The sequence below is a fragment of the Anopheles maculipalpis genome, chromosome 3RL, assembly GCF_943734695.1.
Source record: "Anopheles maculipalpis chromosome 3RL, idAnoMacuDA_375_x, whole genome shotgun sequence".
NCBI lineage: Eukaryota > Metazoa > Arthropoda > Insecta > Diptera > Culicidae > Anopheles > Anopheles maculipalpis.
In genome coordinates this window covers 33692637-33718377 of record NC_064872.1, presented here as the reverse complement: position 1 = coordinate 33718377, position 25741 = coordinate 33692637, and the positions used below count along the sequence as shown (strand labels likewise).

The window sequence follows — 25741 nt, the reverse complement described above, 5'->3', positions numbered from 1 at the left end:
TAGAATGTCTAGAACAGTTTATTTTTCACATTTACGCGCAAAAACAGAAAGCCATTTAAATTGATCTAAAATATATTTTTCGATTGATACTCTATACATCTACAACCGCCTACATGAGTAGGCCATAAATGAGCAATAAGACTTTTATTTTAATTATCTGGAACCAAAAAACACAAATGTTTTAATAATCATCCGAAAATAATTCATCCACAGTTTTATTGAATATAAATGATAGTTACATGGCTTTTTGTCAAAAAAAAAAAGGAAAATAAGTTTGATAATGTATATTAACTGAATTATTTGCTTTCTGCATTGAGATAAGCCCAGCAAGAAGTTCTATAAAACGAAAAATGCATCCTATACAAAAAGTATGGTTGGCGATCGCCACTGTAAATGTAAAGGGTTGCAGCTTTGAAAGCAAAAAATTTAAGAATTTTTAAAATTCTCATCGAAACATTAGCTTTAAAATCACAAGAAAAGAAAACTTCTATTTTGTATGACCTTCCCGGGCAGGCAGTCGTAGAATAACGTTTATTGTTTTTACCGTAGACACTACGGTTCAGTAATGAACATAAATATAGTGGCCCCTTTCTACAAACCAATCTGCTGCGCCAGCCCGGAGTAGATGTGCAGCGTACCGACACCCATACCGCTTGTAATGAGAGCTTTCAGTGCCAAGCTAAGCCATGGCCCAGCAGACATTGCGTGCAGGGTGCCCTCTAACCAAACGCCACGGTACGACGTTGCCACCAGCAGCAGCACCACTAGTGGAACGAATTTTTTATCCAAATCATGGCGCGAAAACAACCACAGTAGTGTCGCCGTCGACAGATGTTGCACCAGAAGTACATTCGATTCCAGACACTTTTGAATGTAGATCCAGGAAAATTCCGCTCCCCTAGCACCGACCCACAGCATCAGACCGCGGGAAAGAATCACTTCCGCCGTAGCCCAGCCTAACCCGGCGGTGATCAGTTTACTGTGTCCCTTGCCCGGAATTCTCGACAGCACGAACGCGAGACCCAGGAAGTCGACGAGATCTACACTGCAGCGTAAAAATTCCTAAAATAATAAATAGGACAATAATCTACTGTTATGGCCTGTTGCTACAAGCGTGTCTGCAAGTGGCCATGTACTTACGGCAATGAAATTGAACGGTGCCCCCTCGCTAAAGGTGTCCGTGTCGGGGAAGAATGTTGCTAGGACGAGCATTTTGCAGAGCTGTGTAAACACATAGATGCCACCCGCCTGTACACATTTCCAAAACGCACCATACTCGGACCTGTTCGTTAGGGGTTACGGTTAGATAATTTAATTAAAGGGACTGAGAGGAATTGCATTTTTTGGGAGGTTTTTCCAATTGACCCGGAGTATTGGTAGACGCTACTTACAGGCCGGAGTATTTATAGGTGAAGTAGTACGGCACGTACACCAAGGCCGCACAATTACCGAAGTGATAAAGCGTCATTTTCACTTATGGAAATAAGTTTTCTTTTATAATTCGTCTAGTAATCCGGAAAAGCGAGTTCCAAAATACCACCGGATCGGGGGCCTTGTAAAATTTGACATTTAATCGAGTGCTGTGCAAGGTTTTCAGATGTGTATTGCGAATGATGTGCCCGTTATTTTGCAGCGATTCTACGTGATTTGTTTTAAAAATTTTACGAATTGTATAACTGCATCAGTTTTCGGCAAACAAATAGAACATTCTGTTTAGTATAAATTATTTTGGTAGAATATGGTATTATATTGGTTGTAAAACTATCGAAGAATGTTTCTGTATACTTGGTTTAGGGGTTAAAACCAATTTGTAAGAAATATTTGTAAAAATCCAAACCTTGATTTTGCTCCTGCTCTTGCTCTTATTTTCGACAGGCTGTGTTCATGCAATAGTTTGTTTGATCACGAATCCTGCCGAACAGCCCCAAGCAGATTGAACGAAAATTCGTAAACGTTCCGGGAATATTACGTTATTTTGGTAAATATCCATCTAAATGTACGTAAAATTCGTGTTTGAAGAAAAAATATTGGTGTTCATAAGAAGTAGTCAAAAGAACATTTATTTTACGAATTTTTCCATAATGCTGGTGAAAACTGACACACTACCGAAAAATGGTACAGTCACCCTTATTTGTTTCAAAAAATCAATTAATCGTGCATTACTCTAGGAAAATAATATATCAACGCTGTTCATTATATTAAAATTACAAAAAAAACATAAACGGTCAGGGAACATCTCTTTTTCAGCAACCTTGGCTGTGAACGTCAAAAAACTGTCAAAAACGAAACAAAAGAAAAACAAAAAAATTGTAACTTTTCCTTTCCACGTCATTTTACATGAAATCGTAGAAAAACAATTCGATTTCATTGCATTCCATCGTTTCAAAACACCAACCAATTTGTGGGAATCGATAGCAATTTCCATTTTCCTGTTATGTGCCTACAGTAGGAAAGCGTTTTTCGAGTTTGTTTTTTTTTTTTTTGGTAATACAGCCACTCGCTGCAGTGAAGCGAATCATCTCCGAGTGTCCGAAGGGAAAACTGAATGGATGTTTTGATTGGTGCTGTCGCAGTAGGGCTATTATGCGATGCAATCAAGGGCAAGACGTCGATACGGTGCTGACGATACGGGTGACTCATTCGCTGTAGTAACAATCGGTTCCGACGGACCCAGCAACAACCACCAGCGGGTAGAAGACATCCCTGAAAAACCTAAATATCCACAGCCGAGCTCAGCCACCAGCTGGTTACCATCGATATCGCAGCGAATCTTTGCTTCCGTTGCACCTGGCCCAACGAACCCGGAACCACGTAACGCTTGGCACGAGAGGGTGCCACCACCACCCAAGCAGGGTACAGGAGGATATTGGACGGGTGACGGAATCAGTCAAACAGTGATCGACGACGAGGACGAGGACGCATCGCTCGTAAAGGATAGTTTAATACCGGAGTTCACGATGACGGCACGGGATCGGTCCGGGGAGTTTGCAAGCGCGATCCGCTCGTTGCAGGGTCGCAACATCCAGCGCGCCGTAAATCTAAAGGATCCGCGGAAGGCAAAACATATGCAAAGTTATTCCGAATTTATGATGATTGCCAAACACATAGGCAAAAACATTGCCAGCACGTATACGAAGCTTGAAAAGTTAACATTGTGTAAGTGGCACCGAGGGTTCCTCTGCCCTTGATATTAACATCGTCCCGTTTTTTGTGCTTTTCAGTGGCAAAGAAAAAAACGCTATTCGACGATCGACCCGCCGAGATTCAGGAACTGACGTACATTATCAAGGGTGATCTAAATTCGCTCAATCAGCAAATTGCCCGGCTGCAGGAAGTCTCGAAATCGCAACGAAGGTCCACGAACGGCAAACATTTGCTCTCACATTCCTCCAATATGGTTGTCGCGTTGCAGGCGAAGCTCGCGAACATGAGTTCCGATTTCAAGCAGGTGCTTGAAGTACGGACGGAAAACTTGAAGCAGCAGAAAACTCGACGTGATCAGGTATGTACCGCAAAAAATCGTTTCGATGAACAGCATGCTAAAAACGTTCCTCCGATGATTTTTTGTTTGCTTTACAGTTCAGTCAAGGTCCAATGGCGGGCGGATTACCTCCATCGACGATGCGAGGCTCTACGCAGGGCAGCTTGCTGCTGCAGGAACAGCAAGATCAGGTTTGCATCGATATGGGCGGATCGTCGTCGGCAACCGGTGGTCCGAGTTCCGAACGGGCTCCATTGCTACAGCAACAGCAGCAGCTCGTACTGTACGACGAATCAGACAGCTACGTGCAGGAGCGGGCCGAAACGATGCAAAACATCGAAAGCACGATCGTGGAGCTGGGTGGCATCTTTCAGCAGCTCGCACATATGGTTAAGGAGCAGGAGGAAATGGTGGAACGGATCGATAGCAATCTGCAGGACGTCGAGCTGAACGTGGAGGCGGCGCATGGGGAAATTCTCAAGTACTTCCAATCCGTGACCAAGAACCGCTGGCTAATGATTAAGATCTTTGGCGTGTTGATAATGTTTTTCATCTTCTTTGTTATCTTCCTGGCGTAGGGATTGCAAAAGTTTCGCTCTTACTTTCCTGTGTCCGCTTTACGTCTCTTTTTCACTTCTCACAGCCAAGTCGTAATGGAGAACGAACACCACTTCTACTTCTAGTATACGTTTCTGTGTTTGGCGAATTTTAACGAATCACTTCTGTGTTAGCTTTGCAAAAAAAAAAAAAAAAACGATGGAGCTCTTTAGGAATAGAAATGACGACGACGGTGGAAGAAACACGGATATGCTTTTGGGCAGAGGGGAACCGGAGAGGGGAAGGGTATGAAGATTTTTGTATTATTAAATCAATTGTTTGTATATAACATGGAACACAGAACTTGTAATATGTTGTCCCACGGGAGCAAAAAATAAATGCATATAATAATTTTAACTCGTTAAGTCTTTGCATTTGAGGTGCATCTTGCAATAGGTTAGCGGTCACTTGCCCTAACTGGTTATCAAAAATGGTATACACAGGCTAGCTCCAACCTCTACGTCTGATAGGTTTGCTCTGCGTCAGTGAGCTAACGAGACAACTTTAAAGTAAGCTTCCATAGCCAGAGGTCCAGAAATCAACCTTGCATTACTTTGCTCGCTTGGAAATGGCAAGTTGTAGGGCAGTAGTTACGACATTTACTGACTATCCAACTGCCAGTGGTATCTGCGAATATAGTAAGCCAATCGATGCAGAGAACTATAGCGGCCACGACGGCCACCATATGCTTCGGAATCCAGGCAACGTAATGGACCAGGAAGAAATCTTATCACGACTTAAAGAACACCTTGCTGTCGTAATAAGGATGAAGAGACATGGACGCAGTACAAAACTGACAAAAGCAGTATTCGAGAGGAACATGTCCAGAAGGATATACTTGTGGCCCCAGATGTGTGAAAGGTCGATGGGTAACCCGTAAAGCCTTTTTTTTAGATCGTCCACTTGGCCATTTAAGGTGTGGCAGGCGCATAAGGAAGCCGACGATGGTGGCCTCCGATGCCAGTGTGAAAATAAAACTGCGACACAAATACTTTGATTTTAGTCCATTTATTTAAACTTTAATAAATTTAATGTCATTTTTACCAGCATTTTCATGCTTGCGCTGCCATTTTTTGTGTGTGTTTTGCTTCTTCCCTTCCCACTACGGTTCGCTTTTCGAAGGAGCACGCGAACGTTCGTTTCCTGTTTCATGTCAATGGGTTTACCGCTTCATCCGGAACTTTCTTCCCGGTTTCTGAACCACGTACGATAGGATGTACATATATGGACACCTTTACCTTTCGTTCTCTTTTTTTTTGCTATTCTCTTCTCTATTTTGTTGCACATGTTCCCGTTATACATGTAAAGAGAATTGATAGTCTTTCTTCTTCGGTTTTTGCTACATTTCTAGCATTGGTTTTCTTTTCCTTTTATTCTCCATTACATACTCTTTTCTATCGTTTTTCTTTCTATTTTTTGTGTCCTTTCATCATCTTTTATAGTCTCCGCTCTCCGTAAAACAGTAAACGATGATGACATTATTCGCTTCGTTTGTTCTGTTTTTTTCATTTCGGGCTGTGTTTTGTAGTTCTCGTTTGTCGATTTAAGATTAACTGCTATTTTCCTCTACTTTGCTGGTTTGTTTCTTGTTGTTGTTTTGTTTTTCTTCTTCTTCTTTTTTATACGTTTATCATTACTCAATTATTAGTACATGTTTTCATTTAAATACAATATATTACAGGTAAAACACAATGATCCACTGTGGAGTGCTGGTTTTTGTTGTTGTTGCTTTTGCTCATTTTAACAGCCAGGATTCCAGTTCCAGGATCCATAAGAACAGGCTCCAGCAGTTCCAGGATCCGGTTAGTTAATCAACAGCAACGATCCCAGGGATTTAAAAAAAAGAAACCCGAACAAGATCAGCAGCTGTAATTTTTTGGTTTTCAGTAATTTTACACAGCATTGTGCATATTTATTTGTCCATTTGTGTAGTTTGTCTTGTTTTGTTTTTGCTTCTATTTATATCCTTTACTTGTTTCTTCTCCCTCGCCTTAAGTACGTGCAGAGGCAGGACTTAAGATTATCTCGGTTCGCGAGGATACGCGCCACTATCATCATCATTATCATAGTTTAAGTGTATATGTGTGTGTGTGTGTCTGTATGTATGTGACTATGTCCTTCTGCGTTTCTATATTTGAGGTGAGTATGAGCTTTTTTTGTTTTGTTTTAATTTTATTACTGAATATTGCAATAGAGAGTGAGTGATGAGTTTTGTTACTAATACGTGAGATTTGTTTTGTTTTCACCTTTTCTCATTAATGTTCTCAACTGCACCTTCCTCTTAGTGGCATTTTATGTCGTTTCCTGAATAGTTGGAGAGGCAGGAGTATAGGAATAATAAGGATAATTTTGCATACGAGCGACAAACAGTCCTTCAAGCAGCAGCTGTACGTGGTCCGTGGTAGTATGTATTAGTGATGTACTGTTGTTGCTTGCAATTGCTTTCGGTTGTTGGTTTTTCCTCCCCCCGCGAAACCCGTTCTACGATTACGCAGACGGTGTGCAGTAATTGCATCTTCTTCTAAAGGACTTAATTTTTGCTCCAATTTTATGTTGCATTGTTTTGTCGCATTTGCTACAATGATGATGTTTTACTGGCTGTTTTCTGTTTCCTGTTTCCATTTCGATCCACTAGCTGAACAGGTCTCCAGTGCGCCCACCGCGTGGCATTATCCCTGCGCACATAGTACCACGTGGCGCTCGCGGTGCGCACGAACGCTTGTACAATGCGATTGGGGCCATTATTAAAATAAACTACAATTCTGCGATGCATTGAATTTTATTCATATCAAAGGTTTTATATCTACTTATTATCATTATCGACTTGTGAAGAAGGGAATAGCTGGTTTTTGTTTGTTGTGTGTAGGTTTTTTTTTGGGCATGGCATGAAATAGAATTTAAAACAACAGAACACAAATGTAACCAAAGTAAATGCTTTATCCGTCTAAACTGTCCCTATCTGAAGCAGGGTATGCTACCTTGTGCTACACAGTAAAAAGCATGCAAAATAAGTACATTTAGCCAGAACAGAAATGGTTCGCTATTGCTTGTTTATCCGTTACTTCTCTACGACCGCCATTCAACACCATCACCATTTTATGGCTTTTGTATTGTTCCCGGAAACAGAAAAGCACATTACTAACCTGTCGGTGTATCTTTGTTTCGTTTTAGCATATTATTATTGTTCCGTGTTTCGCTTCATACACCGTCGACGAAGAAACGCGTGTCTATCCTTTTTTTATCCGCTAATTTATATACTATTTGCTACGTTTTTTTTTTTGAAATGCTACATTTCGATTACGAGTTGTGTTATATTTAATGGGTTTTTTTTCTTCTCGTCTTTTCCTGTGTATTTGCATTACAGTTTCCGGGTATCTACAGACACATCGCAGAAGAATTTTTAGCCAGCCCTGTTTCGTTCAATATAATCAAGCTTTCATTTTGCATCATCTCCGAGGGAACAAAAAAAAAAAACAGCAAAAGGCAGCATTCGGATTTGCTATGCTAAATAGGCATGTTTGCTAGTCTAGTCGATCCATACTGAGCATGAATCCGGTAGAACAAAATGGTGAAAGCTGTGTCTTAATTTTAGGTCAGTAACCAAATGGTGGAAAATAACTCAGAATTTTCTTAGTTGCTTCAGGAAACATCGCTAGTAATACATCAGAGAACTCTGCAAACCATCTCCAAAGAGCAATTGCACTCAACTTCTAGGGCCAAAAGTTTACAGTGATTTGATTACGCCAGCTAACTAAGGCCAACATTTCTGAAATTCAAAACGTTATGCTACTACAGAATAGAGTCGCCATGTCACACATTAAATGGGGACAATCTTTGGTTTTTAACACCAAATGATCTAAGTGTTTAACCTTGCAATAGAAGAGGTTTTGTCGTCCAAAAGACCTTGTCCACAGCGAAACTTGAATGTTAGATAAGTCTTGTCATTTAGTCCACTAAACGATCTTGAAGTCAAAGCTTCATTAGTCAAAAGTCTTCGTAACTTGTCGTTCCAGAGATCATGTTCTTCAAAAGACAGAACCAACCAAGAATTCGCCTCTTAATCGTTCAAAGCCGTCCAGGGAAGCTTATCGCTTGAGAGATTTCAAAAGAGCTACGGCTCAGTGTTATTTTCGCCATTTTAGGCGTATTTTACAGCAAGGACCTGCATAATCATCTCATACAAGAAGTGACTTCAGCAAAAAATACTGATAGAAAATCGATTGTTTAACCAAGGAATAAAGATAGAAACCTAAGTAAAACATCCTAAAGTAGTAGAATTTGTTTTGCTGCGGAAGCGCTTGCTATCTGACAAGGTTGATGATTGGTGTGTTTGTGTTTAATTTTTGCTTAGTTCTTTTTATTAGACAGAAACCATAGTTGTTGGCCAGCAGCTGGGATGTGGCATGAAAGATAGAGCGTTTTAGGAGCACGCAATACCACCACCGGAAGCAAGTATCTTGTGGCATTCATTTTCGATCTCGAGTTCGAACATTGCTAACGATAGATTTTGTCTCTAGGCTACTTGTCACACTACTACTGCGGCACATCAAACATCGTTGCGTGCAGATGGTGCAGGGTGTTGATGGATTATTTAATTCTCTTTCCCTGGTTTTGCTAACGTCCATCGTGCACTCTCGTTTTGTAGTTAATTTTGTTGCTCTTGCTACTTGCTTTACACACGTTCATTATATAAAATCTGTATTGCTATTAGGTGTGTGCATCGATCCTAGCATTCCTAGAGCCCTGGTATTCCACGGTCGCCATCCTTTCGGCAAACAGCAGCGTTGCTTTTCGGACGATTGGTAAAGCACACTTCCCATATCCCGTCAGAACTTCTTTAGGTTAGTTTCGCTTAATTGTGTGATTTAGTAGTTGTGATTTGCGCTAACATACAGGACACTTCATATACAGGACATACGTGTTTTGTTTTTTGTTGCTGCTGGACTTATTAATTTGCTTCCCGGTACAGCAGCGGTGTGCAAATATACCTTCCCACGAACAATCGAGATTTCAACGGCCAGCGCTGAAATTTTTTGTATGCTCCCCGGGGAGCCTCTTGTTTAGCCTGAAAAAATAAAACAACACAAAAATCCCAAAACAAAACCGAAAGCAACACATACATCGGCGGAAAAGAAAGGGGAAAAATATTGCGCAACAACGAACGATTGAAATCATAATTATTCTACACTTTATTAATAAATCAAAATCTTTAACAACATATTTCCGATTTTCTTTGCAGTGGTTGTATTGGGGAGCGGGACTGGCGTGGAGGGGGGGGGGGGCTTCGTCTTGGGTGGGGAGGAGAAGGAGAGTTGAGTAAAATAAATACAATTTTCATATCCATATTAGATGCGCGAGCGCGCACATTAGCGACACTAAATTTGTTTCGTACTACCACGTGTGTTCTTCCGAGCTCGTTACGAGAATCTTACTTGCCTCTCAACTTTCAAACACACATACACCACCGCAGCTTGTACATATCTGATTGCGTATCATTAATGTCGACTAAACATTATCTCATATACCGTTTTGTGTTGTGTGTTGTGTTGCTAGTTTTCCCGCCTTTATTTCTTAGCTTTTCCGAAACATCGGAAACGGACGAGAAATGATCGTGCAATTCGTGCAGCATTATTACACATCTCCAGCTTTTTTCACCTTCCATGGGGACCTATTTTTGTGTAAGTAGAGACGCAATCATTTTGTGTTCTTTTCATAGGATATTATCAGCTCGAATATGATTTTACTTTGCATGCATTTTTCATATTTTATATATATAACGATTCGATCCGTGTTATACGCCTAAAAAGAAGGGTCAAAGATTAAATCTTTTCTTCATGCTTTAGAGGACTTTTGTCAGTGAATCCTTCCCCTCCTAATGAATATCGTTTTCTTCTTCTTCTACTTCTTGCAAGCACGTTATTTGCAACACGACGGAGAGTGACGGAGCATGTTGTTTAACGTGTTTTGCTGTATTCCGTTGAATACGGGTTCAGAGTTTCCTTCGTTCCTTCTCCTGCTTCCTTCGGAGCACAGCAACCAAATATCAAATCAATTTCAGCATCATGTGTTGCGCCTGCACCCTGTTCTTGCTTTATCTTTGCTCATTTTACTTTATTCTAACAATTCTAGTGCAAAAGATTATCATTGTTTACGATCGGTTTGCTGCTCTTCTTTTCTTCTCTTTCGCGCCGTGGTTGTACTGGGAGTGGAAGGGCTCTTTTTCTCTTTTTGTTGCTCGTTCCCTTCTTTTGATGCATTATATATCAAACACACGCATAGTTCTCCTCCGACGACGAGACCTTCATCCGGTATAATCTCCGTTGCGTTAGGATTTCCTATTCCATTAGGTTGCTTCTTTTTTTTCGTTTCATTTGTTTTTACTATACTTTGTTTTTTTTTTAGTCGCTAATTTTTGTTTTTTATGAGTGTGTGTGTGTGTGTGTTTGCATATTTTCCTTAATGAAAGTGCAGTTTTAACCTGTAGTTTCATCGAGAGTAGGAATAATGCAAAATCAATCAAACAAAAAATATTGTGTTGGTTCGTGTGCACGCGCGCGTGTGTGTGTGTGTGGGTGTGTCGTTCAATCTTCATGTAAGTTATTCAAATCAGGAGAACATAAGATCGAATGCTAAATTAACACCTGTAGTCGGGACCGGGGGCGGCCCGGTGGTATAGGCGACAGCGGCGCCGGTTTTCAAACGGCAGGACCGGGGTTCAAATCCTATCCGGACCGTCCCCCCGTAGTGAGGTCTGACTAACCAACTACGTGGTATTGTCGGCAGTCTAGAAAGCCATTTCGATGACCAGCATGACCTTAGAGGTCGTTACGCCAAGAAGAAGAAGAAGTCGGGACCCAACAATCGCTTGTACGATGTTTGAGTCTATGTGAATTTTGCTCGAATGTGATGGAAAAGATGGGCATTTTTGTTCTCTGTTCCATAGTACAAGTTACCGTTTTACTTTGTTTAAAGTTCCCAAACTCTTAGTATCTTTTTATTGCTCATGTTTTTTTTCCGTTGGTATGTTCTATATATATTAAGGTGTGTTTGTGACGCATCGATACTTAAATAGTCGCTTTTTTAAAAAATTATCCAGCTGGGAAAACAAGCCAATAGAAAAGATAAAAAAAGCGTTCCAGGTAAAATTGGATACCAGTTCTTTCAAGTAATGGACCGTAGGAGAGCTTAATATTGTTATTTCTAAATAATGTTTTTCAACAGCATAGTCGATAGAAATTAAAAAAAGTTAAAGTTCCCAAATTTCAAGGTACTCCGGCTTTTAGACACCATAAGGGTTCTAATACAAACATTGCGCATCCCGATTGTTGTTGAAAATCCTGTCATGAGAAAATCCTCGTTTTTCTACCGCAAAAAATTATACTGCATCACGATACATCACGGTTCGGTAAAGGAGTTCAGCTTCCTGGACCCTCTTCCTCCTATACTAGTCCGTGCATGTGATCCAATTTCGGACCAGGAAAATGTATCGTGCAAACGAATAGAAAGCTGTCTCAAGACATAGAGCAAATTAATTCCTTTTTTTACAGGTTCAGTTAAATATGGAGAATCTAAACCATACACAGAAACAACATTGTATGGTAAGACCAGAAAGAGGTAATTGGAATGCAGCTGGATAAAACTTTATATCGTACTGTTTCATCAGACAGAAAATAGCAGCTGATCGTGATATGACAGGTTTGTAGAAAAATGTTTTAGTAGTGTATGTGTGCTACCAATATTACTCACAATATCCTCATAGCATATGTTGGCGGGAGTATGAAATGATACACTAAGCTTGCCAATTTTCTTTTGCTAGGTTGTGTCCCATACTCCTGCTGGATCGGCATCGGGGTACATGCTTCTTTCGAATCCTTATTTCTCATCTGATTCCCATCTTAGCGATACTTTTTTAACATTGGCGGATCCAAGCCATATGCACTTGTGCTCACACATCATTGTTAGAGGTTAGGGTTTTTCCTTTGCTTTTTCTTCTTCTTCTATAGTTTCGATCGTCAGTTGTCTAATTTCAGATAAAATAAACAGAGTTTTAGTGTACAACTCTAAATATCGAAATAATAATTTTAAAAACTAAACATACATACACACACACACACATACACATAGGCGACCGTACTAGTTGGCGCTAGTCTTACGAATTTTTGCTTGACAAAACGAAGTCAATAATTCCACCGCCTCGTTTTCTGTTAACCTCGCGTACACACCACACGCACGCACAAACACATGGTCAAAACGGGTCCTAGGTGTGAGGGAAAAGATATTTTAAACGAACACCTTCGCTATGGCGTCAGCGCCAGCACTGGCAATGAACGGTTTCGAGGGATGAAAGGCGACGTCCAGTATGCTTTCGTCGAACTTTTTCCGATGTGCCGTAATCTCCTGTACGCACGTTTTGTTGTCCATGTGCCACAGCCGGATCGAGCAGTCGTGCGAACCGGATAGCAGGTAAAGTCCGTGCGCATCGATTGCCAAACTGGTGACCGCGTCCAGATGGGCCACCATCGAGTGCACCAGCGAACCGGTACCATTGTCCCAGAACCGGATGTGACGATCTTCGTGTGCCGTAATGGTGACTGGCAACGTCGGATGGCTGATCACCTTGTTGATGTGTTTGCCAAGATTACCCGTCATCTCCTGGCTCGCTTCCAGCTTCACCACCTGCTTGCCCGTCTCCGTATCGTAGATGATGCAGTGTGTGCTACTGTACGCCACCACGATACGATCGATCTGATCCTTCACAAAGTCGACCGACGTCGGTATGCCCTCGGTTTCCGACGTGAAGGTGGTACTGTTCGTCGGGATCTTGCCCGAAGGTGACCACAGCTTTACCGTACCATCGGCCGAGCACGATACGAGCGTGTTTTTCGCATGATTCACCGACAATCCCCAGACGGCATCCGTGTGGCCATCGATTGTGCAACGCATCACCTCCGGATCGTAACTGTCGTACGGGTCGATGTTGGAGCTCGGCAGATTCCAGCAATTGATCGCACCATCCAGCCCGCCCGAATAGCACTGCTCGCCGGTCGCTGACATGGCCAGACACAGCACCGGACCGTTATGCGAGCGGAACGTGTACAGGGGTTCCACGTCGAGACTAGCAGACTTTTTCGCTGGCACAGTTTTCTGTAGATTCCACAGCTTCAGCGTGTGGTCCTCGGAGGCAGTTATCAGGACCGGTTCCTGCGGGTGGAAAGCGAGCGCCCGCACACCGTCAAAGTGCGAACGTAGCGTGTACTTGGCGTTCCACGTTTTGCGGTATGGCTCCTTCGAGTTGGACACGTCGTACGCCGACTCCGTCTCATTGTTTACCGTCAGCTGTGCCAGCTCGCCGAGCGACGAATCTACCTCCTCATCGTTTCCTATGCCCGGTATCGTCGGATGGCGTGGCATGCCCGTTTTATTGTATCCTACATTTGGTTGGGAAAAGAAGCGTGAAGCAAAAGGGCGTATTGTGAGTTTTGAATGGTCTAGAATGTTGCGATTTGATTTCTTCAGTAATTTAATTATGCTCCTGAGTTATTGTTGTGACGATCGTTGAAGATGATCAGTATGTTGAAGTGTCGATGCCGAAAGCTTCTTCCATCATGGTATGAAAAGTAACATGAGAAGCAGAAAATAATACGGTAGAATTGGGTGTAGAGATGTGCACACTGAGCAAGAGTGAGTTTAATCCTGGATGTGAATCTATGGATTCAAGTCAGCCCAAAGAGTATTTGTCACTCTTTTTGTTACTCACCTTTCAATGGCTATGACTCACACATTTCTGATTATCCAGTAAACAAAATCTCATTACTCACTATAGTGAACAGATATTTTTCACTACAGTTAGCAGATGCTTCTCACTATAGTGAGAAGCATGATTTTGCTCGCTGGATACATCACTCTTTTTTAATGAATCTTGAAAGATTGAGTGAATGATTTAAAGGGATTTAATTTTTCTGATAACAATTATTCAAAAGATTGCGATTTCTCATCCCTAATTAGATTAACAATGTTCAAAATTGAATATTCGATGTAAAATTGGAAAAATTGTCTTCATGCGAAGTGATGGATAATTTACTGCTGAGTTGAAAATAAAAACAAACGGAAAATAGTGAGAAAATGCAACTTCCATAAGCATTTCCCGTATTTCGATATTGAACAATACGCCAATGATACATATAGTATCGATGTAACTCCCTTATCAAGCTTCTGAAAAACCCTCAGCAAAAAAAAGCAAAAGCAACATGTCCTTTAACAATGAAACAAAAACCCTAAACACCAAGCTTTTCGTCCATCCGCGGAAAGAAATCACTCACCAACATAAAGATCATCTCCGGCGATATCGATTTTGCTACTACTGTCCTCCATAATAACATCCTCACCTTCTGTTAATGGATTCAACTCATTGATTACTTCATCCGCTTCTGCATCCATATCTGATACATGATCCGAAGGAAAGCACATTCATACCAACAAAGTAGAATATTAACGAACGAACACACACACACACGACCGAACGAGATGTAATTCCCAGAAAAAAAGAGATTAAAGAAGACAATTTAGTACGAGAAATTTAGACGCAAAAATCGTGTTCCGGATTTTATTCGCTTCCTAGTCGTTTAACGGTGCGAATGAGACGATTGACTCTTGCCAACGCCAGTTTGGTAGGTAATGGGTATCAGTGCGCGTCTTTACTCACCGTCATTCAAAGTGCTTCCTTTGGCTTTCCGTTTGGTCGTTTTCATGTCCGTATCCTCGCTGTCACCGACGACGTCAATCTCGTCCGAAACATCATCGTCGTCCGACATCTCCACATCCTCCCGGGCCAGGAACTCAAAGTTCGCGATGACCGCCGCCTCCGAGTCCAGTATCATCGCTTCAGTTACAGAGGATGGTTTTTTAGCCGGCGTTCGGCGCCCTGCGGGTATAATATTTAACCGTACCAAATCAATATATGCATGCGACGATGAATTACGAGGTTCGATTATGCTACTTGAGTGTGTGTGTAGTAGCTGCGTTACCTTGTGACTCGCTGGCACGCTTGTTCGATTCCGTCCCACCGTTCACGTTCGGGTTGACGTTTTCCTCCTGCTCGCTGTTATTGTTCAGCCCAAGCAGCGAGCGCACCCGGTTCGAGCGTATATCTAGTATTGTATCGGTGTAGCCAATCTCCTGCAAATACTGACGCAACAGCTGTCGGCCCTGCCGCCAAGTAATGTTCGACACGGAACTGTAAGGTACCTCCGGATCTGGACATAAACAAACAAACAAAAACATGGATACAGTTAATTACTGCTGCTTCTAAGTTTCGCGGTTCGATCAATCTTGTTTATAAATACCTGGAGCTACTTCCGTTCCAATACCCGGCTCATCGGTTGGCGGTTTGATATCGTTCATCGGTGGATCGACACCGTACTTTAATCGATGAAATTTAGCGCGTTCCTGTTTCAGGGCGTACTCTAACATCTTAATGCGCCGAATTAGATCGGACTTGAGGGATTCCTGGCCCTTGCGTTCGCCTACCAGCACAGCAATTTTTGCCTAAAAGGTACAGAGAGAGAGAAGAGAGAAATTGTTGGTATTAGTGATCTACAGATACAGAGGAAAATTTAAATAGGCGCATAAAAAGCGGATACGATGAAACAAATTTTTCAAATTCACTCGGATTGGAAATTTGGAAAACTCAACTATCCAACTCAACAGTCAATCGTTATTTACAATATATCTTTTATATTCAGATACAATCCCTCAATATTACAGACACATTCCTCAATTTTCAATATAAACAATTCCATTTAAACAACAGTTAATCGACTGTTTAACTGCTATTGACGATTTTTTCATGCTGAAAGATTTATCCATCTGCGAAGAAAATTAAAATAGTGAGACGAATCCTGACGACCCAGGAAACCCCAGGAAAGAAATTATTGCCTTAAGATCGAAGAGATTAAGCTGGGGCTCGATAGTAAGTCCACAACGCCGCCGGTATTCACACGATAGGACCGGTGCTCAAATCGCCCGTTTCCCCGTAGTGAGGTATGTCTATGCAACTACGTGTTATCAGCAAAAATCTAGTAAGACATTAGATGGCCAGCGTGCCCTTTGTAGTTCGTTAAGCCAAGAAGAGAGAGAAAGAACACTATGTGACATAAATTTCGGAGGACCCTGAGGTGGCAACTTTGAGCGCCAGGAACATGTAACCGAAACTGCTCAGGAAACGCAAAAATTTATTGTCTTTGATCATAGATCGAAGAGTCTCAACAAGTGACGGACTGAGGCCTCAAAAGACTGCAAATATGTGAAAAAGTTATCCATCATCATACACAATAATGTCTGTAGTATTATTATTTTCAAAGCCATCTGGAGTAAGTTTACTGTTTTTAATCCATACACTAGGGCACGTTGGGCCACCAGGTGATGAGAATTAGGTGAGATTTCAGTACTTCATTAGCAAGTAAGAAAATTGGTGAAAGACACCTAATTACTGCGATGCGTGAAAAAATAGTCCCAAGTCTATCACAAGATACACACAATCTTGTGCTTGTGATGCATGTAACGGAACCACAACAATGCAATGCACTGTCGGAAATATGTCATACAACAGTGTGTCTGTTTTACTGCAATTATTTCCGTGGGTATTCTGTCGCTTGCGTGTCTCTCGTGCCTCTTGTCTATCTTATTGTTTTGCTATTTTATTCCCGTCAGCAAAAGGCAAACTACTGAGCTTGTTATAAGCAAAACTAGCATGTGGGAAACCACTGTCCGCCGATCGGTTTGAGAACAAAACGATTTAGAGATACATATCGTGTTTTACAGCTCTAAAGCAAAACGTTCACAACGGAAAGATTAACGGATGAAAAATTGTATCAAACTCAACAAGATCAATTTTTCTTTCACAATAGTCTAAAACGTTACAAACTATTTTAACGTTAGAACTATTTTTCCAAACAACTTTAGTACCACTTACAGAACAAAAAGTGGCCTTAAAAGGTTTCCTTTACGGTCTGCTACTGATCTTGCTATTCTTTTACTCTCATCTGTCACGTGGCAAGAGGAACAAATAGCGAAAAAATATCCCTTTTTTTTTTAGTTTGTCACAATGTTATTAAAACAGCAAAGAAGTTTAAAAAAGTAGCACAACCAACACCCACATGGTCTTGTCATCAAACTATTATCCTCTTGGTGGTGGTATTTTCTGCCACTGACAGGATGCAACCAGGAGAGAAAGAAAGAAACAAAAAGCGACAACAAGCTTCTTCTTGCGAATATGGTTGTCCTGGCCCTGTGGTTGCTGGAGCTATTTCCGTCCGGAAGGACCCGTTGGAATGGGACATACTGCTCTTCTAGCCTGCTACTAAATCCCATTTGTGGTTGGATTTTTCTTCCATTTTTTTTTTCGCTCGCTACATATGTGGGTGCACAATCGAGAATATGGGCAATATATCTATTTATTACGATAATTAAATTTCAGCTCCATTATACACATTTGCCGAGCGAAGGACACGTTGTTGCGAGGAACACGATATCAACAATTTTATGCGCTGCCGTTTTTAGAAACCCATTTCGATCGGAGGTGGTTAAATGTCCAGCCAGCATACACGAGTGCCACCCGCGTGTAGTAACATTCGTTTCGCAATCGTTGCACAATTCTATGCTTTAAGTTTTCATCACTCTTGTTTAACAACACTGTACTGTGCTCCTCTTACAACCGTGTGTCATATCCGCGACGGACGATTACACACGAACGAAGGACGTAACAGCAACCAATCCGCTGGCTGAATCCGATTACAGATCCTTTTGCTGGTGGAAAACCCTAAACCCGGAGATTCGGTAGACGTTCCGTTGGACAATTTACACAAGGAAAACAGCAACGACGCACACACAAACACTCCAACAACAATGCTAGCAGAGACAAATAAAAGACCAGTACCAGTTCTCCAACAACGCGCACAAACAATGCTGATGGTCCAGCAACAACAAACAACCACCCCGGTGATAGTTCCACCTTTTACCACCAAACACTAACGCGCTGGAACACTGAAGAGTGGGAAGACTTGGAGCATCGAACATACATAATGACCCGTGGCGTATGAAGAAGGTCAGAGGAGGGCCAGAGAGTGATGTAGTTACAGCCCCACCCCGTACACTGCCAAATACACACTTTCACTCGTTACCCCCCCCCCCCCCTCCCCCCCACACATAAACAATAACAACACAGCTGTTTGTAGCGTTTGCTTTCCTGCATCATCGTGTTGTGGTTGTTTCGTTTGTTTCTATTATTTCTTTCGAGCTTGCAGCTCTCGTCAAACAAGCACAATTGTGCTGGAAGGTTTCGCTACACATTGTGCGCACAAACGTCAGGCCGGTTGGCCGGAACTGCAAGTGACGGCATTGACTGGTCCTATCTGGCACCAGGAAGGATGTGAACATCCACCACTGGTTTGGTTTGTTCTGCTGAAGACTGATGATTTGTTGAGCACTCTCGAAGTGTGTTTAGTTGAGCTGACAACATTCTAATGTGTCAGGGTCGAAGAGTTAACGTACGTAAATATGTAACTTTATCACGTAATATAGCATAATGTACAACAATATCGTAACTCGAATGATGAAGTCATTATCCGGGGCTAGTGTTATCATCAAATTACAGATATCCTTCAGGTCATAATAGCGCAAGGTGGGCCAAGCCAGATAATGGCTGTAATCAAAAGAAGAACTTTGGATCCTCTGTTGCTGATGCTAAGCAAGAAAAGTCCATACTCTTGCTCTGATATTCTTTTAATCTTTTTAGTGCATTTGCTTGCATTTAATATATCTTTGCATAAAATTTATAGAAGAAAGACAGCGTTCCTTCCTGTTGAGAACCTCAAGCTATCGTACCAAGCGCTAGACATTTTGGAAGAGACATTGGATAAAATCCCAAGCCAATAATAACGCATCTGATCGACACTAAAATTGTGCGAGACGGACAACAATTCCTCGCAGGCAAACTAGGCTAGACGAATCGAAGAATCAATTTCCGCCAAACCCCTAAGACAATCTGCAACAACACAGGGATTAGTCGCAGTATAACCTTGTCATAAAAATGTTCTACTTATCGGCGAACACTTCGTAACTTCGGGAAAGAGCAACTTTGGAGTTACACCATGATCGATGTCTCTCGTTTGAGCAAGCAGATGATGTATTACCTTCCCACGTCCGAGAATACATTTGCGTTTGTGCTAATCTTCTTTTGCCAAAGGGAACGGCGGAGGCAATCACCTTATCTGAAAAAGACAAGTCTTTCTCCAGTTTTATGGATTTTTTTTGCTTGTTTCTCTGTGAGTTCATTATTTGTTTTTGGCGTTTCTGTTAGCTCTCCTGAATCGTTGGGGGTGTACAAAAACCAACGGGGAGTTATCTCAAGTGCGGTACAGTCGGCGTCAAAAAAGCGTATCATCCGCGTTCATCGAACTTTTTCACGCTTTGAAAGTAAAATCGAACCACACCGGACTCCTCTCCCGAGGAGGGTACGCACCCATCATCGTTGGGTGAAACTCGCTTTTCGTTACAACAGGATCGATATCTAATGATGGGGAGTTGATTGCAGTGCGGGTTAGCTAATAATCGTATGCGTTGCGTTGAGTTGTGTTGTGTGAGCCGCCCCAATCACGATGCCGTGTGATACATGGAATAAGGAGAGGAAAAAAAAGGGCAATAGCTCCATAGATTGATATGTGATGCGCCGGTCTTTGATTGTCTCTGACGTGCCGACGAGGTTTTATGATTTCTCTTTCAGATTCAGTGTTGGTTTGGGGTTAGCTATGTACGCCACGGTGAACAGCAAAAAAGTTACATGAAAATCAAGGTTTGATTTGGAAACGTTGGTAGAAGATAGCATACATGGATTATTTTTAACTCTGCGAAATTATTCTAAGTTCATGTGGGGCTATTAATATTGAAAATGGATTTTAATTTCAATACATATCCATTTTGCAGGAACTTTTTTAAATTACAAATTAGAACCTCTAAAATTTTGTCGAAAAATTGACAACCTCGATGTAATAGAGGAGTTCTGCTATCTTGCGACTGTCGTAACTTCGGATAACGATGTCAGCAGCGAAATCCGGAGACGCATTGAGCAGGGGAATCGTTCCTACTACGGCCTTCACCGTCTGCTGAGATCCAGAAGACTTCGAGACCGCAAGAAATGTGAGATATCGCGATATATCTGGTCCTATATGGCGACGAGTCTTGGACCATTGTGGAGGAGAAGGATGAACGACGAGCTTGCTATACGGAGAACCGGACATCCTGACGGTAGCAAAGACCTGCAGGATACGATGTTATGAGGATGCCGAACACATGCCCCGCCAAGAAAGTATTCGTCAGCGACCCCCAGTTCAGCACGAGGCGTCGGGGAGCACAGCGAGTTCGTTAGCTGGATCAGGTGAAGGGAGACCTGTCGGAGATCGGGTGCCTACATGGATGGGAAGCTGCAGCCAGGTATCGAGTTACCCCTGGAGATCTATTGTTGACCGGGCCATGTCACGATTGTACGTTGCTCTGCAAGGTATCCTTGACTGTTTTTCCTCTGTCTCTGCCACAAGAAGTTTATTTATTTAATTTGCATTTGCGTGCATTTAGCCTCCTTTAACTTGTCTCACTTGTTTGATTTTCACCTTACACTTCGTGTGTTTCCCTCCATACTAAGGTCCTCTCTTCAATGCCCAGCTCCTTGCTAAGCCATTTTTGCCTAGCTCTGTTCTTAATATTAAGCTAGAATTAAGACAATTAGCTGCTAGGCAGATGTTGATGGTGGTGATGTACAGTTAGGTCACCGCAAATTTGAAGTCGTCCAAAACTTCACATATTTCGGGTCAAAAGTCAGTATCGAAAACAGCACGGAGACAGAGTTGCGCACTAGGATGCTGGCGACCAGCTGGTCATTCTACAGCTGCGCAATTCCCTCTTAACTGCGTTCGAGAGGAAGATGCTCAGAAGGATCGTTGGCCCAGTATGTGTGGAAGGACAATGGAGGAGCCGCTACAACGACGAGCTGTATGACGACCTCACCGTCGTGCAGCACATTAGGCTCGCCAGGCTCCGATTGACTGACAATGGTATACGCATGGCACCGGAGGACCCAGCTTACAAAGTCCTTTTAGGCCGTCCACACGGACAGAGGAGGCGTGGTAGGCCCAGATTGAGGTGGGAGGATGGCGTGGAATCATCTGCCATCAAGGCCGGGAAAGCGAATTGGCGGACGACGGCGCGGGACCGTGAGCGGTTCTGGTTGTGAGGACGGACTATCCAACTATGAGTACGACGACTCCGCTATCAGCAAGTAACATGACTTAACTGGTCGTTTAGCCAAAATGCGATAATATAGGAGAAAATTGATGCTCTTCATCCAGCAATTCAATCAGTAATGAATAGTAGTTACTATTCTTCTTCTATTTTATCCACTACAACCTTGAGAGAGAACTTTGTTGGCCATTTCTGGCTTCCTTTGACTTGATTTTACCCGTGCCTGGATATTTGCAATCCAGCATTTGTGGATACGATTCGAACGGGATTCAAAACCCGGTCGTGTCGTGGGAAGACCGGCACCACTACCATTTCATCCACCGTACCATCAGCAGCGACTAGCTCAATCTCTATCATCAGTTTAAAAGACGCAAAATAACGGGCTCATGCAGCAAAAACATTTCATTTTCTTTGCATTGAAATTCAGTTTAAAACGAAATTGCATCTATTTTGACACCATCAAACAGTGTGATAAACATTACAGCCACTTTAATCCTAACTCTCACTGACCGGTGTTGGTCCATCCCGTCCCCACGGTAATTACGGTTCATTGGATGTCATCAAAACAAATCGCCACCCAACGTTTGAGAGCTAGATGATGATCTTGGGACGCCCGTTGACGTTGAAAAAGATGACGATTTGTTTTCTATCCATCACTTTCATTCCTTTACCATAGAAAAAGTTTTACATTACATGGTGGCAATGTGGTGGGTGAGTGGTGCCCGGTGGTGGGCCAGTTTCAAATTCTACCATCGTCTCTTGTACCGTCGTCCCCGAGCTGTCACGTTCACTCTGCTGTTGGGTCATGACCATGATATTGAAAAGAAGTGTGCGGCGGAAACACTTGTGTGCTAACCGTCGCAGCTGCTTGGTGGTCCACTACCAACACCACATGCTCCTCAGCCGCAACCCTCTTCTGTGTACCATGCTAATGATCGGTGCACATTGCAACACCAAACAAATAGATGCAACAAAATGAGATGACACAGCTAAAGGGGAAAAAGGAATGGTGGCAAAAAGGTAGCCGCCCACACTTTCAATCCGTTTTGATGAAGTTCCATCTCCGCTAGAAAGTGATCCCTTCGGTTTTACACACACAACAATAGGAAGCACACACACACAGCGCATAGAGGTTTGCGTGCGCGCAGGGAGTAATTAAGTTGGGTTTATAATTTTAGACACACAGCCGAGAATGGTTTGAAGGTGTGCGGCGGCTGCTCGTTGGAAGCAACATCCCGTATGCAACACAGCGAAGCATCCCGTGTCAAGAAGCGGTGGCAACATAGGCGCCATGTTGTAGGATGGGCACCGAATGCTGCTACTGACTGCAGCAGGATTTGTAGTTAAAAATAAATAATTTCAACTACGGTTCACTCGTGATGCCGTGATGTCTTGTCTTGTCTCCCTGTGCCTCTCTGACACTTGCAGAAAATTAACTCCCGGTGAAAAAGAAACATAAACGCATGTAACATACACAAGGGTATGGGTTTTTTTTTGCGAAGGCGTACAGTTATGCGGAAGTCAATAAACAAACGTAGACTGCGCGATTAGTGGTGCAGGTAGGCACCAATTATGAATAAGAACTGACTAATCGCTATTTATGTAATCGATTAGATGGAATGGGAGTGTAATAAGAGATTGAATAAGCTAACTTCGACAAGTGTTAGCGTAATGAGTTATGAACTTCGCCAATAACCGTTAAGAAATCTTCCACAGAATAGATTTATTTTTCCATTTCAATCAGGGCTTCAAAAACAGGGCATTTCTGGTCTAGTCAAAGACTTTTTTAGATAGAAATTGATTAAGTCAACACATGTTGTAACACACATTTGCCAATCATTTTGGATACCGTCATCCAACCATACGCAGTGACCCCGGCTCTTTTGGGATAAAATAAACATTAAAACATTGCGCTGTCTGGGATTTTGTGCTTCTTCCGTACACCAGAGAGAAGGAGAGAGAGAAAAAAATGTTATTTTTTCTTCCCCTTCAAAAAAGCAAACATTTCGTTTATCGTTCGGCGGTTAGCAATGTTATGTCTGTGAAAGTTTTTTCCAATTGAATTAGCCTGCTCTAACACAAACACACTCACAAGTCATAACTGGGAGGGTGATGGGCAAGGTTGCATGCCTGCAAAAAACATTACGATACATGGCGGAGGGAATGAGGGAACCATTCTCCCAATGATATGCGAACCAACCATTTATTATCAAAGCTAATGCTAAAGGTCACGGTCGGGTGGTGTAACCTTTCGGCGAACACAATTTTTGGCCACATTACAAACATCAATTTCTTCTTACCAAGAGAGGTTACGAGAAAAGAAGACGTTCTTTTCCAAGCTCCAAAATGCGCCAACATACCATTAACACATCACTTTAAGGTCTTTCTCTCTTCACCAAAAGAGTTTGCTAAATGCGAAATGCTTTGATCGATGGAAATATTTAGGAAATTATTTGCGGTTTCGGTGCCCCCGGACATTAGGTTAGGGGCCCAACATAGCAGGAGTGCCTCCGTGAGGCTGGAATACCGAGACACCCTTGGCGCGTAAGGGTTAGGAGAGCAATGTTTCCTGGAACCAAAAAAGGTTACAAGTAAAAGGGCGCTGGACTTGAACATGTACGGTAAAACACCGGCGAGACTGCCGAACAACAATTTGGGGTAGAACACATTCGAGCGGATGATTGATCTGCGATCCATTTCTCTCCACACGTTTTCGTTTTTGCACTCTTTTTCTTAATTCAAAAACCTGAGATTCAATGATAAGTTGTCCCCGGATTGTCCATTTAAACGACAGAGGGTCGATAGCAGACCAATAACTGAGGAACACAAATAGAGAGTCACAGGTGTTGACTGGTGTGGTCCCCGGTAAAACGCACTTCTTTCGAACCGGGAAGCGAAAATGAAATATGATCATCAACAGACACCCAGGATGTCGCCGCCACGCCGTTCCATTTTTCTCCCATTGCACAAATTGGTATGAGATGGTGGCAGATGATGTACCGTTTCCACGTTCTATATTTATGATGTTTAGATGTTGCCGACGCTAGCGACACGGTTGTGCCTATTGCTATTTTTGTCACTATCTTTACACGGTTTGGGGTGGGGTTTACGTTTCTTAATTTAATTAATTCGCCAGAAATTATGTAACGCAAGAAGGAAAAGTTAGTTAGCAAACAAACTTTGGTTGGCATTCAATTAGGAAGCATCAGAGCACTTATTTGAAACTTGTTTTAAATTTAAATTGTTTCCAAAAAAAAGTCCAGGTCCAGGTACCCTCTTTTGCGTCCAAGAAAGAAATTTTGAATTGCTATGAAGTACCTAAAAATCATGAAACTCCAATGTAGATAATGATGAGAGTTCGAAAACAATTAAATTTCCATCTGTGAAATGGTTTGGTCTTAATGCTTCGGGGACATTATCTCAAAAAGCGCATTAGAAGTCTTGAAAACACCAAAAAGCTAAAAAGTGAGGATTGTTCAGGACACTGCAGATGTAAAGAAAATAAATCGCACTGCCAGTACCAACGAACATTGCATCAAAAGAAAGTCAGCTGATTGGAAAAAAGTGTCAGTTCCTTACAAAGCTATCGTCCAACCTCACCGGGAGGAGAGATTCTTTTTGGCCTGCTCAGGAGCACGTCGTGTAACAGACATGGCCAGGTCGCCAATTACTTTCCAAGAAACTCGGTCTAGGGCTGCAGTCCTCCATCCACGGCTGCATCCGATCTCCGACAGGTTAGACTCCACTTGATCCATCCAAAGAGCTCGCTGTGCTCCTCTACGCCTCGTGCCGAACTGGTCGCTGACGAGAACCTTCTTGGTGGTTCATCGTATCCTTCCTGCTTTGACTACCATCAGGATATCATCACCGCCAAACAGCTCAGCTAGCTCGTGGTTTATTCTCCTTCGCCACATATCGCCAAAGATAGTCCTTAGCACCCGCCGTTCGAAAATGGCGAGTGCATTGGCGTCCTCCGTTAGCATTGTGCAAGACTCGTACCCGTAGAGGACTACCGGACGTATCGTAGGAGACATTATGATAGACTTTTTTCATATTTCGTTTATTTCATATTTTTCTTACAATTTCATTCATAAACAAGCACAAATTAAAGAAAAATTCAAAAATTAAAGTATCACTCCATTAAAATTTATAATCCTTTAAGTGCTTGATGTGAGCCGTGCTTCGCCAGCTGTCTAGAAGATCTTTCCAACTTCAATCGAGCAAAATACTCCACGCTGGACGCTCGCGTGTCGGTTCACAACAGATGAATCTTGTTTAATGTAGCACAACAGCAAACCCGGGACCTGTAAACATTAGGCCACCACACCTGGTTCATTTCACTTGCCACATACAAACTTCAGGTATATTTATGTG

The 25741-nt window shown here is 42.4% G+C and overlaps 5 protein-coding genes across 7 annotated transcripts in view; 1 reads left to right on the top strand and 4 right to left on the bottom strand.

Annotated features, from left to right (window-relative positions):
* The window catches only part of LOC126565465 (translocon-associated protein subunit gamma), a 485163-nt gene that overhangs the window by 10137 nt on the left and 449285 nt on the right, over positions 1 to 25741 (bottom strand). The gene's annotated exons all lie outside the window — the stretch shown is intronic.
* LOC126565236 (protein SCO1 homolog, mitochondrial) overlaps positions 1 to 25741 on the bottom strand; it is a 379954-nt gene that overhangs the window by 246129 nt on the left and 108084 nt on the right. The gene's annotated exons all lie outside the window — the stretch shown is intronic.
* LOC126565332 (transmembrane protein 147) lies at positions 587 to 1538 on the bottom strand. Its single transcript, XM_050222505.1, has 3 exons — positions 1392 to 1538; positions 1141 to 1282; positions 587 to 1062 (listed from the first exon to the last, which is right to left on the bottom strand). Exons 1-3 carry the CDS (start codon positions 1466 to 1468, stop codon positions 592 to 594), a joined length of 690 nt encoding a protein of 229 aa, XP_050078462.1. The 5' UTR covers positions 1469 to 1538; the 3' UTR covers positions 587 to 591.
* LOC126564698 (syntaxin-5) lies at positions 2530 to 4084 on the top strand. Its single transcript, XM_050221789.1, has 3 exons — positions 2530 to 3156; positions 3222 to 3502; positions 3580 to 4084. The coding sequence occupies exons 1-3, from the start codon at positions 2589 to 2591 to the stop codon at positions 4057 to 4059; spliced, it is 1329 nt and encodes a 442-aa protein (XP_050077746.1). The 5' UTR covers positions 2530 to 2588; the 3' UTR covers positions 4060 to 4084.
* The window catches only part of LOC126564191 (striatin-4), a 353049-nt gene continuing 339664 nt past the window's right edge, over positions 12357 to 25741 (bottom strand). The window contains exons 3-7 of one of the 3 annotated variants that reach the window (XM_050221157.1): positions 15421 to 15622; positions 15103 to 15330; positions 14781 to 14957; positions 14464 to 14517; positions 12357 to 13506 (exon numbers count right to left, since the gene is read on the bottom strand). In XM_050221157.1, coding sequence (XP_050077114.1) covers positions 12359 to 13506; positions 14464 to 14517; positions 14781 to 14957; positions 15103 to 15330; positions 15421 to 15622 — 1809 coding nt within the window. In that variant the 3' untranslated portion in view covers positions 12357 to 12358. Of the gene's footprint in view, positions 13507 to 14463; positions 14518 to 14780; positions 15000 to 15102; positions 15331 to 15420; positions 15623 to 25741 lie in introns of all 3 variants that reach the window. The other 2 variants (XM_050221156.1, XM_050221158.1) reach the window with 2 other exon arrangements.

What these genes read in the sequence shown, in the direction of transcription:
- LOC126564698 (XM_050221789.1), top strand. Translation starts at nt 2,589, where the DNA reads ATGCAATCAAGGGCAAGACGTCGATACGGTGCTGACGATACGGGTGAC. An exon ending in GCTTGAAAAGTTAACATTGT is followed by an intron (nt 3,157 to 3,221) that starts GTAAGTGGCACC and finishes TGTGCTTTTCAG; the next exon opens with TGGCAAAGAAAAAAACGCTA. An exon ending in AGAAAACTCGACGTGATCAG is followed by an intron (nt 3,503 to 3,579) that starts GTATGTACCGCA and finishes TTTGCTTTACAG; the next exon opens with TTCAGTCAAGGTCCAATGGC.
- LOC126565332 (XM_050222505.1), bottom strand. Translation starts at nt 1,468, where the DNA reads ATGACGCTTTATCACTTCGGTAATTGTGCGGCCTTGGTGTACGTGCCG. An exon ending in ACCTATAAATACTCCGGCCT is followed by an intron (nt 1,283 to 1,391) that starts GTAAGTAGCGTC and finishes CCTAACGAACAG; the next exon opens with GTCCGAGTATGGTGCGTTTT. An exon ending in CACCGTTCAATTTCATTGCC is followed by an intron (nt 1,063 to 1,140) that starts GTAAGTACATGG and finishes TTATTATTTTAG; the next exon opens with GAATTTTTACGCTGCAGTGT.